The 12,806-nt window shown below is 37.4% G+C and overlaps 2 protein-coding genes across 3 annotated transcripts; one reads left to right on the forward strand and one right to left on the reverse strand.

Moving 5' to 3' along the window:
• LOC109712455 (WD repeat-containing protein DWA2-like) lies at positions 225-6,889 on the forward strand. Of its 2 annotated transcripts, none has more exons than XM_020236024.1 (14): positions 225-350; positions 446-529; positions 656-788; positions 1,345-1,456; positions 2,134-2,233; positions 2,716-2,843; positions 2,999-3,068; positions 3,877-3,965; positions 4,228-4,273; positions 4,404-4,474; positions 4,585-4,658; positions 4,738-4,796; positions 6,171-6,232; positions 6,347-6,889. In XM_020236024.1, the coding sequence occupies exons 1-13, from the start codon at positions 303-305 to the stop codon at positions 6,210-6,212; spliced, it is 1,056 nt and encodes a 351-aa protein (XP_020091613.1). In that variant the 5' UTR covers positions 225-302; the 3' UTR covers positions 6,213-6,232; positions 6,347-6,889. The 2 variants fall into 2 exon arrangements, with proteins under 2 accessions (XP_020091613.1, XP_020091612.1); XM_020236023.1 differs by having other exon boundaries at positions 6,352-6,889.
• On the reverse strand, positions 8,154-12,640 carry LOC109712453 (probable acyl-activating enzyme 1, peroxisomal). Its single transcript, XM_020236020.1, has 2 exons — positions 12,344-12,640; positions 8,154-9,865 (listed from the first exon to the last, which is right to left on the reverse strand). Exons 1-2 carry the CDS (start codon positions 12,539-12,541, stop codon positions 8,417-8,419), a joined length of 1,647 nt encoding a protein of 548 aa, XP_020091609.1. The 5' UTR covers positions 12,542-12,640; the 3' UTR covers positions 8,154-8,416.

A 12,806-nucleotide genomic window follows, 5' to 3' on the forward strand; every position in this document is an offset into this window, starting at 1 on the left:
TAAATGTATAAGCATGCTATTAAATTCATCTTTTTTATTTATTCAAGCGTCTTATAAAAATGGTAAAAAAAATCAATAGCTGATACAAAGGGTTGTGTGGGGCAAATAATTGGTGTAGTTCAAGATGACGTGGTGGACAGGGTGTACAGAGCGCAGCATCGTGACAACCACACTAGTACTCGTAGACCACGTCCCCCTCCCCTTTCGCTACACCCGGTTCTCCGATCTTAAACGAAAAAAATAAAAAATAAAAAAAAAACCCAAATCCCCGACCCCGCGCCGCTCCACCGTCGCCGAACAAAATGCAGGGCGCCTCCACGGGCATCGTCTACGGCGGCCTCAAATACCAGGTTCTCCCCCCCCTCCCCGAAACCCTAATTCCCCCACCCACAAATCCCCTCCTCACCCCTCTCCTCTCTCTCTCTCTCTCTCTCTCTCTCTCTAGGCGAGGTGCATCGCCGATGTCCGCGCCGACCCCGACCACACCACCTTCCTCGCCGGAACCCTAAGCCTCAAGGAGGAGAACGAGGTGATTTTCGCTCTCTATCGATATCTATCTCTCGATCTCTATCGATCTCTATTTGCGTGGATCCTTGGATCTTTTAGGCCGTGATCGTTGGTTTGGGGTAAGAATGTTGGTGTTTGGTGGGTTTAGGTGCACCTGATCCGGCTATCGGCGTCGGGGAGCGAGCTCGTGTGCGAGGGGCTGTTCTACCACCCCAACGAGATCTGGGATCTTAAGTCTTGCCCCTACGATCCGAGGATTTTCTCCACCGTGTTCACTTCCGGTGAGCGATTCATTGATCCGTGTAACTCTCGCTTCTTATTGGTGATGAATGGTTTTGTATGATGAGAATGCGATTGATGAGGATTTAGAATAGGAATTTCGAACAATTAATCTGGGTTTAGGTTGTTCATCAGTGTTGGTGAAGTGTTTAGTAGAGGAAATTGTAACTATATTAGGTTGACCTCATGGTTAGACTAGAATGGATCGAAGAAATGAATAATGAGAAATGGGGGGTTGAGCTAATTGGGGTGAATGATGCATTTTAGTGAGAGAAATTTACTTTTTCATGTGCGGTTCTTCAGTGAGTGCCGGGTCTTTTATGAAGTTGACATTTATCTATTTTGCACGCTTCAAATTTATATTTCTTACTCTCATGTGTTTAAAGTGGTATCCATCAATGAAAACATTGTCATGTAATAAAAAGAAGTAAAATATATTGCGAGTCTCTATCTCCATTCCTTCTTAGCTTTCTAGTATCTGAATATCCGCTTGCATCTATGAATAATTGGTTCAGTTTTTGATAATAAATGAATATGAATTTGTGTATGTGATTGAAGGCGAAACATATGGAGCTTCCATCTGGAAGATTCCTGAGCTTTATGGACAGTCTAATTCCCCACAGTTGGAACAACTTGTTTCCCTCGATGAGCACACCTTTAAGATCAAATGGTGAGTCTGTGATCATCTGATTGCCAGTAGTTAGATTCTACTTGATGATGCTTTTGGCAATCTTGATTCTTGACCACACTTTTTGTGATTTGTTGTTCTTCCCCTCATTATTTATCTCCTTGGATGCTTCCATCTTTTCTTAGAAATCAAAGTTTTTCCTTTGCATGGCACTAGTTGTATTTTGTTTTGAAATGATATTCTATTTTTTAATTAGTAATTTATTCTTTTGGTTAGTTTTGCCTTCGTGGAAAACATTCTCAACATGCTCTTTTGTGTGGCCTTACGTAGCTTCTCCTTACTGTTCTGAGTATGTATTGCAATAAGTTTTGGATGTACTCCACGTAGTATTATACTCCATATACTGAATCTTAACATCTAAACTTACTAGGCTTGGTTCCAAGGATATTCTTATGTAAGCAATGAAATACTTAATCAACAAGCTTCACCCTGTTGTGGGATTGCCTTAAAATCCAAATGCCTCCAAAAGACTTAGTTCGTCATTGACTTAATTGCTTATATTGTGTGCTAGAATTTTTATGGGTTCTTCTCTCTCAAATGCTTATTTTCAATATAATACCCCTTCATTACCCAATATTTTGAAAAAGGACGCTATTCTTATATGTGTCCTTTTTATGCTTCTTAGTGATTCATCTCTCTAATAAATCTATTTGTGACAGTATTCTTTGGTGGCCACTGGGGAAGCACGATAAACTAATCAGCATTGATGAGGGAAATCTCTTCCTATGGAGCTTAGATTCTTCAAATAAAAGAGCAAAGGTATGGTCCGTAATGGAATCCTGAGACAGATCTCTATTGTGTCTGAGATTCATCAATAAAAGCTATTTTAAATTTTATTAAGTGTTTTTATAAGTAAATGCTATGGTTGTGGTTATGATCCAGCCTATGATAGGTCTATATGATCATATTTAACTAAAAATTTCTCTTCAGAGTTAAGATATAACTTTTGAATTCTGAAGTCCTTTGAGATGTCAACATTAAATTACATCAAAATTTCTTCTTCTTCTTCTTCTTCTTCATCATCATCTTCTTCTTTTTTTTTCTTTTTTTTTTTTTTTTTACTAAAAGCATGGTAATGGGACGAAACTATGAACTGCTTCTGTGCTCAGAGATCTATGTTTCTTTCCCCTAGTTTGTGAAGATAATGAGCTGGCCAATATGATAAAGAAAGATCTTGTGGACTAGTACTCGTCCTGTACTTCTATGTATACATGTTTCTTATACAATTCCGTACGATATAGGTGATATCACAAGAGTCTGTTGGTATGCTTCATAATTTATCTGGTGGAGCGTGGGACCCACATGACAGAAATGCTGTTGCAGCAATCTGTGATTCTTCACTTCAGTGCTGGGATCTTCGCACAATGAAGTACGTAATTCTATTCCTGCATGTTTAAACAATAGTAGCTCTATGATTGGGCATTTTATGGTATGCAACTTGACTATTTATGTTTCTAGCAACTTGATTGCTAGTTAATACTTGATAAGATAACTTGGTGTGTCTATTTCTGCTACTGTTCTCAGGAGGGCAAATACAATTGAACATGCTCATGTCAGGGATGTTGATTATAACCCGAAAAGGCAACACATACTTGTGAGTGTCTCAAGTTGGTTGAATTTCTTCATTGTAACCAAGCATACATACTTCACTGGAAGTGGTTATACTTATATATGGTACTATTCTCAATAGTAATTCTGCATTTCTTGAGTGCCACATTAGTACACAAGTCCCTTCATATACTGATATGTTTTTTTTTAAATCTTGTGTGTGTAATAAATAGATATTTTATCATCTTTTGGTTGCTTAGTTACCTAAATAGATTTTTATGATCTTTTGTTTGCTTAGTTACCTAAATAGTTACCTAAATAGATTTTATGATCTTTTGTTTGCTTAGTTACCTAAATAGATTTTATGATCTTTTGTTTGCTTAGCTACCTAATTGCAATATGACCAAGTCTAGAATATTGCAAGTCGATCTAATTTTAATTTTTGTGTCCTTCATGTCTTTTTTTATTAAGATGGTTATTAGTTCTTAATTTGTTAATTATTTAGGATTCGAATAAATTGCCACTTCTAAATGATCATTTCATCAAGTTAGGGTTGGTAGATCAAATCCCTAATTTTTTTGAGGACTGCGCCGCTGTATGGTCCTACAGCATATTGCTTTACAATACTGTCTACATCAATGCTTGGTCTTGTGTATCTGTAAATGATGCTAATTTTGCACTTTCAATGGATTTATCTGCACTGTTGTTTTTGGAGCCATCAGAATTATCAACTTGTATAATCACATGTGCATGAGTTATTTTCATGATGGGTGCTACATATGTGGTTGAGAATGAAATTCATTTATATCTGCTGCTGCTAAATGCTGAAAAGTGAAAACCTTTCGATATTACAGGCCACTGCAGAAGATGAATCTGGGATACACATATGGGATCTTAGAATGCCTAAATTTCCTCTAAAAGAGCTCCCTCGGCATATGCATTGGTAACTCTTTTCTTATTTTATTAGAACATTGCGAACAAGAGAATTTTATCATAACATTCACCATTTTAACAAGAAAAATGCGTTATGCATTTCTGACGCATTGTTTGAGTACATGAAAGTGAACGCTTAGTTCGCATAGTAGTGTGTAGGACATCACACTTGATCCCTACCTTTGGACTCTGATGCTTGAATTTATATGCCTTATTTTTTTTATTTGCTTGATTATAATTTACTCCTAAGTAGGGTGAGCTATCTTTGGCAGGACATGGGCTGTCCGTCACAACCCAGAATATGACAACCTGATTTTGGTCAATCTCTCTCTCTCTCTCTCTCTCTCTCTCTCTCTCTCTCTCGCTTTGTGTGTGTGTGTGTGCACACGCGCGTGCGCACGCGTGTGTGTAAAGTTTCTTCTCTGCTGATGTTATTGAAACTTTACAGAGTGCAGGAACTGATTCAACTGTAAATTTGTGGTCGGTTAAAATTGCCAGTGATGATTCGACACCCGAAAGGTTTCATACTTTCCTATAACAACTCATGAAATTCAACTATTTGCCTTTGGTTGCTGTGTTTTTTTTCCTTTTCAAATTGTTACTTGTTTTAATATTATTTCTTTCCTTAGTCCTGTTGACTCTTCAAGAAGGCTGACGGATCCTCTACTCAATTCATACACTGACTATGAGGATAGCATCTATGGTAGTTCCAACATATTCCTGTCTTATTTATGTAAATTTAAAATTTCAAGGGAAGCTTATCAATTAAGTGAAAATGCTAGGTCTTGCATGGAGCTCACGGGAGCCTTCTGTTTTTGCATCATTGTCCTATGACGGGAGGGTAAGTAAACTATTTAGTACCTGTAGTCCATGGGAAATGTTATTTATACACTACTTGCAATGAAGCTTAATTGCTTAAATAGAGAATCCAAGAATAGAATTCCATGATTAACATTGCATGCTTTTGTAATTGTATCTCATTGCTAACAATATGCTAATTCTTTCTATTGAAAATATTTCATGTAAAACCATGACTCCTTCCTATGGAAATTCAAGATTGAGTGCACTCTGACTCTTAAATCTTCTATAAAGATAAGTGTAAAATTAATGCCACATTTATCAAGGACTAAGACCGGATAATTGGTCTAAACCTCAAATTCCACATGAAGAGTTTCTTTCTTTGGGGATTTGGAATTTTGCTAATGATGTAAAATTGTGCTAACACTTTCTGCAGAGAACTTCTCAATACAGGAATTTGTTAACTCATTTTATATGGTAATTTGTGAACGTCATGAATATTTACACTTAAACACATGAATTTTCTGTAGAAGATGGAGGTCCACAATTAGGGCCATGCTGGACATGGTCTTAAGTTGGGTGTTAAGACAAATGTAATAGCCCCATGAAAAACTGTGAAAATTGAGCTTGCCTTTTCTTTGCTTTCTTCCGTTTTCTGTTTTGTTCCTTGGGGTGAAAGTGGGCAGTGACCGAGCTTGGGAGAGAGGATTCTTGTAAGGATAAGTGGATGACCAACTCCTGGGAAGACAATAAACTAAATAGCATCTTATGTTTGATGCTGACATTTATCCCTCAGGAGTATGCTTGTCTGGGTTTGGAGGGTTATCAGTTGAACTTACTCACTAATTTAGCTTGTAAAAGATGAAAACTAGTCCCCAATTAACAGAAAAGGCTTTAACATAATAGAAAGGGCTGTTTTGCTATATCAGAACCTACTCTCTCAGTCATCTCTTCCCTAACTATCAAACTTAGTGGCAATACACGATGCGAAAAATCACTATTCTCTTATCCAAACATGGTTCTTGTTTAGTGTATAATGAACTTTAGATAAGCTAGAAGTCTGATGGTAATGGTGTTGAGTCATTTGAGCTACTTTTTAGAAGCTTTTATGTGAAAACATATAGTAAGGGAACCAAATTTCAAATTCTAGTTATAGAGTCGTTCTATTATCCATTATTTTGTTTGTTTCTCTGCAGCCATATCCTCATCAAAATGCCATCAAAAGCCAATGGTGTGAAGTATATTAGGAAATAGCCTTTTTTTTTAGTGAGAAAAGCCACATAATGTTTTGGAATAATTATAAAATACGAGAATCATGGATTACTTTATCATCTCTTCCATCTCTGTATTGCTATCTTTCTCGTCACATTTAGTTCGAAATTTTTATTGTGCTTGTTGCTTCTATTTTCACTTCCAGGTTGTTGTTGAATCCGTGAGACCTTACATGCAGAAAAAGTAATAGCTGTTATGTTCTTGGTGGTAAGTGTCCACTATAATCTACTTTTTCTTGTTTTTTCTCTATGCAAATCAACGACATTTTCTCTTCACTTATAAACTGCTTTTTAGATTGTTTCAATAGATCCTCTCTTTCACTGCAGGAGATTACAATGTGGTGTGTTCAATCTATGCTCACAAATCTCTAGTTGTTATGAGAATCAATACCGTCATTGTTTTATTTAAAACATAGAGCTTACGAAGAGAAATCATTTTCAAATGATCACATATTGCACAATTGAGGATGCCTCTTGGTTTATTCGAACACTGGCAACAGTTGAGTACACACTTTTTCTCCAGTAAATAATTGAGCCTGAGGAACAAATAGCCAAAACATCAGGTCACATTTAGTTAAAGAAGATTTGTTTTCCCTTTTGTTGTTCTTGATAGAGGTTGGAGGATTTGATATCACCGTCGTCGCCTACTGTGCATTTTTCTGCAGCTGTTGTGTCCATAGTGTGTAGTATGTAGAAGAGGCAGAAAATGTTAACATTTGATTAACTCTGAAAACTGACTTCTACTGCTTCTCTCTCCATGTCTATGATTTTCTTTTCAGTTCTTTAAATAGAGAACAAAGAATTTGTTTGTGTCGACCTTTATTGACTAAACAACAATAAAATGCTGAGTCGGTCCTTCGGATAATAGAGTGAATTTGTATCTAGTATGATGTAGAGTTATGATGCTCGGAAATTGATGCCTGCATTGCATGATGCATTTTGGAGATTACTGTAGATTTAACTCAACTTCATTGAGCTTCAGCAGTGTAAAACACCTTTTGGGAATATCATTAGAGAAAAAAATACATTGTGTCACCCAAGGTGTAATTAATTCACCCATGTATTCAAGAAAAGGTCAGCTACTTTTTTCAAGAGTAAACAATGGATCAGTGCACCGGTCTTTGGTTTTCTGAAGATTACGAACAGGCATAGCTAGTGGCAGTGAGATTAGATCCTGATTGGATGTATGAATATTTTATATTTTATTTGGTATAACTTTTTTTTTATCTAAAAAAAAAAGAAGAGTATTTAGTAGATAAGAGCTGTGATCAAATATTTAGAATGAGAGTTATATTTGGCCTTCCGATTATTATTTTTGGAATAGAATAAAATTCTGTTTGGATGCATGATTATCTTATTTAGTATATCTCTTTGAATTACTCGATAAAAATATAGCGTTTGTTAAATGAGTGTGATTAAAAGTGTAGAATGAATGTCATATTTGGCTTTTCGTTTCCTAAATATTGAAAGCTGCTCAAGTAAAATCAAAATGATATTTGAATAAAATATTTACGCATTCAAACAAGAATTTACTTACAAAGTCAATATCTATGTATTAAACAGTATGGGCCACCTATTGTCAGAGGCATAATCTACCTTCATAAGCAATGTAGTCTAATCCACGCATCACGTGCAATAATCGTTTAATATAAAAGGTAAGAATATATAAAAGCCAGTTTACAAGACTTCCATTTGGCAGTGAACAATATCATTGCTATGCTCACAATCTCTCTTTATTAAAAACAAGAAAGAAGGGGAGAAAAAAAAAAAAAAGAAACTGAAAATATGACAACTAACTAATTAAAAGTAAAATGAAAGTAATGGAAACACCAAAAGATCCAAATTGAAACATTTCGTAATATACAGGAAGAGCAAAAGCAAATTTATTTACCATAATTAGATAATAACGCATCTGTTAGATTCCAGCTTCTAGATCGTGCAAGATCATAGAGAGAGCCATACACGCAGTAGGGGGAGGTGGGAGTGATTCCTCCTCCATGTTGTTAGATATTATACTTCTTATATACTAAAACAAAGTGATATCCCATTTACTCGCAAGAAAATAAATCAAGAAGTAACAAGTAGTTAGTAATTACACCCGTCTCAGTATGGCGAAAAAGATTTTTCACTTTGAAGAAGCAAAAGTGTCGAGACCAACTACGACTTTATTGAAAGTGAATAGTAGTTACAAATAGTCCACAAATTAAACCCAAATTGCCCCAATTTCTTTACATAAAGGAAAGTCCCTACTGGATTTACAAATGAAGATTTAAGTTGCATGTAGTTTGATGAAATAACAGTGAAGTAACGAGTGCTAACAACACCAGTTTGTTCAAACATATTATTTACTTTGCAAAGTAGAGCACCAGATTACCTGAAAAGTTCTGTACCTTCAAAGTTTGCTCCCGCGCGGTCTCGAGAGGCTCCCCATGGCCTTCGCCTTCTCCCGGAGGATAAACTTCTGCGTCTTTCCCGTCGAAGTTTTAGGAAGATCATCGAACACTACTGTTCGAGGAGCCATGAAATGCGGCAGCTTCTCCCTGCAAAACCTAATGATCTCTTCAGCAGTAGCATGCGAGCCATCCTTCAGCGTCACGAAAGCGCACGGCGTCTCCCCCCAGTACTCATCGGGCCGCCCCACAACCGCCGTGTCGAGCACCGCGGGATGATTGAAAAGAACGGATTCAACCTCAATCGTGCTTATATTCTCCCCGCCGGAGATAATAATATCCTTTGACCTATCCTTTAGTTGTATATAACCATCGGAATGCCTCACGGCGAGGTCCCCTGATCTATACCACCCCCCAGCTAGGGCTTCTCTAGTTGCATTTTCATCTTTGTAGTACCCGCTCATCACAGTGTTGCCTCTAAACATTACCTCCCCCATTGTTTTCCCATCGAACGGAACACTCTTCATCGTAGTAGGATCTTTAATGTCGATCTCCTCGATCCCGAGATGGTGAAGGCCCTGTCGTGCTTTGATCTTTGCGCGCTCCTCTCCAGGCAAGAGGTCCCACTTGGGTTTCCATGTGCAAACGGTTGCCGGGCCGTAGGTTTCAGTGAGACCATAGGAGTGTGTTACACGAAAACCTAGCTCCTCCATTTTGAACAGAACATGGGGTGGCGGGGGTGCACCGCCAGTCATCACAGCGACTATTCCAGGAAGAGGTTTTCGGTGAGCAGCTGGGGCGTTTATAATCATGTTTAAAATGGTCGGGGCGCCACCCATGTGAGTTACCTTGTGTTCGGCTATATTGTCGAAAATGACCTTTGCAGAGACGTTTCTAGTGCATATGTTTGTTCCTCCTTGCACGGCAATGCCCCAAGGAAGGCACCACCCATTACAGTGAAACATGGGTACAGTCCACAAATAAACAGGCATTGTGGTAATATCATTCAAAAGGATCGTAGCAATGGCATTAAGGTACGCTCCTCGATGAGAGTAGATTACCCCTTTTGGTCTCGATGTGGTGCCAGAAGTATAGTTTAGTGAAATAGGGTCACATTCATCTATCGGCCATTTAATCTCAAAGTGTGGAGATGCAGTCCGTAGGAGAGTTTCATACTCCATATGATCTGCAGCAGATGCTTTACCAAAGTCGTTGATAATAACTAGAGAGGGAGGGCTTACATTAGCTTGAGAGAGAAGCTTCAGAGCTCCATGGGCATTTTCGAGCAACTCAGAGTCGACAAAGAGAACTTTGGCCTCAGAGTGCTTTAGAAGGACTGATAGCATAGCTGAATCATGGCGTGTGTTAAGTGTACAGAGAACAGCACCGGCCATTGGAACACCAAAATGTAGTTCGTACATTGCTGGAATGTTCGGCGCAAGTACAGCAACCTGGTCCACCAAGTTAAATTATGGTCATGAAAGTAAAAGATTAAGTTGATAGTAGTCTGCTCGTTTGGTCGATGACCAAATTGGCAATAAAGCAAATGAGTGTTAAGGGGTTGTAGTGAGCAGATGGTTGTTCATCGGTCGTAGTGAAAAGGAATTTGTGGATGCCATAATTGCAAGCACAAGTGACTAAATAAGAATTTCTCAATTACACAAATTTAAGACTCAGATATTACTGAATTGGTATACCAAAATGATTACTGATACAACATATGTTGTTTGGAGTTCTGAGAATGAACATTTCATAACCAATCAATGGAAAACATAGGGATCAACAGAATGAAACACTTAACTAATAGATCTGGTAATAAACCTGCATAAAATTAGTTATATCTAATAGTTACTCTTCATAATTTAGACTAGTGACGAAGATAAAACCAGTTACCTATGTCGTGACAAAGTTGACTTGATTTGCTGAATTCAAAACCACAAGGTAACAGATAGTCATTAATTAAAAAGGATAGATACAGAGGACAAGAAGAAGAATTGTCTACATGAATTCTAATCCTGACTCAGGAGAACAACTTAACTGCAAACTAAATTAAACTAGTTCAGTAAAAAGCTGATATGTTCAAAGTGCTATTCAACAGAAGATCCACAGAATTATTATATGTATGAAATTACCGGAACAGCAGTCTTCAAAAACAAAGATGTTATGTAAAGCTTCCAATAACTCCCCATCAGTGCTCATGAATGTTAGTTACAGTTGCATATACTTCAGATAAATAAAGCATGCCATACAACTGACAATTTTGTTCTTAGATAATGAACTAGATTGATGGACAGGATAGCAAAATAACTCTAGGTATCAAGCATGTAGAACCTTAGATGGCCGGCGAATTTTGAAAATTAAACTGGAGTAACCAAATGCCTGGAATTTGCTTGTTCTTGCAAGAATTGATTACAATTGCCTAATCATGGAGTAATCATGCATCCTATAGGATCTCAAACTTACTATTATCTATTAATTCCATCTTAACATTTATCTTATTCTACTGCATCCATACTTCCATTTTTTATTTTAATTTCATGTTCTATAAATCAGAAACGACTAACTGATCGTCATACTAATGCTTCTGCCAAAAAGTATGTTAATGATAAAACTCTTACACCTTCGCAGAAAAGTAGCTCAATTTATAGTGCTGGTTGAGGCCAGGAGCTAAGTATTTCCATCAAACTGAATGTCATAACCAGCAATAGCTTTTTCTGTCGGCTGAGACGCCAGTTTATTGGTTAACTTAATTATATTCCCTGAGTGCTTATATCACACATCCAATAATGAAACTTTTGAATTAAAATAATAATTTTTAGTATAAGGTAACCAAGATGGCCCTGTCATGAAGTAGTTAAACTATTTAGAAATGACCCCCTCTTTTTTTCTTTTTTCTTTTTTTTTGTTGTGACGGACACGTTCTTAACTTTTGATTTTTGGGATTGACGATGATTTTAGTCAAATAAATTGGGGTGTTTTATCAAATTAATCGAGGATTCTGTCAAATTTAATGGTTTTAATCACTTTTTAGCAAATGAAAATAGGAAAGATTAATGAGTGATAGCTAATAAAACCATGAAACTTATCAAAAGTTTTAACTTAACAAATTAGAATAACTCAAATAAAAAAAAAGAAGTAAAGGAGGTGCCAATCAAAAAAAGTGAAATTGAAGGACCTATTTTAAAATAGCCTATAGTTGCAGAGATCCCCACACATTTCCCAACCGAAAAAGAAAACCCAATAAACCCAGCAGAAGAACAAATAGAAAGATTCAGCAGAATCTATGCTCCATATTTTCTGAAACTGTGCAGCAAAACATATGAGGCACAAAACAGAGCAGCAGTAGAGAAGCAAAATAGTTGTCGATTCAAATTTCGGCAAAAATATGTGTCGATTGATCAAAACAACGACTAGCATTCACAACCATACCATCACTGTATTATTTTTAAAAAAAAAAACAAAAACACAAACACACACACCCACACACACACACAAATCCGAGCTAATTCCAATTAATGAAATAGGTCCCACTGATTTTTCTTTTTTTTTTAAAAAAAAACACGTCAAACAAGGTTCAAAATCGAGCAAACAACAATAAATGCTTACAAAAACCTAAAATCATATCAATCAACTAGTAGTAAAACTCAAAACAACAAATTCCTACATCATCCACCATTACAAACATACCAAACAAGATTCAAATGGACCAAACAAGTACCAATTCTATAAGAAAAGCTATAATCAGGTCAATCAAGTAGTAGTAAAACTCAAACGAACTGGTTCGCACATCATCCACAACCACAAGCACATCAAACATGATCCAAATTGCTCAAGAAACAACAAAACCTTAACAAAAACCTAAAAATTAGAACGATCAACTACTAGTTCGAATCAAAGAGAGAGAGAGAGGGGGGGGGGAGGGGATTTACGACGTCGCGGCGATCGATCCCCAAGCGTGCGAGGGCCGAGGCGAGCCTGAGGCACCGGTCGCGCGTCTCCCGCCACGTGCGGCGGCTTCCGCCATGGGCGACCGCGGCGCCGTCGCCGTAGACGACCGCGGCGCGCTCCAAGAAGCTGATGGGGGTGAGCGGAGCGTAGTTGGCGGAGCACCGCACCGTACCCTCCATTGTTGGAGCTCGAGAGGGATCGAGAGAGAGAGAGAGAAAGTGTGTGTGAGAGTGACGAGACCCTACGAAATGTGTGCGTGAGAGAGGATTATATTATATATAGTAGGAAAAACTTCAAAAACCCCACTGTAGTTTCGCACGTTCTTACTTTACTACCCGTTGTTTAAAGTGTATCAATTTGATGCCCTATAGTTTTTATTTTTCTCTTTTTATTACCAATTTCACTTTTTTTTTTAAAAATCAGTGACAAAGTTAAAATTAAAGG

Source organism: Ananas comosus, linkage group 7, assembly GCF_001540865.1.
Source record: "Ananas comosus cultivar F153 linkage group 7, ASM154086v1, whole genome shotgun sequence".
Taxonomy (NCBI): Eukaryota; Viridiplantae; Streptophyta; class Magnoliopsida; order Poales; family Bromeliaceae; genus Ananas; species Ananas comosus.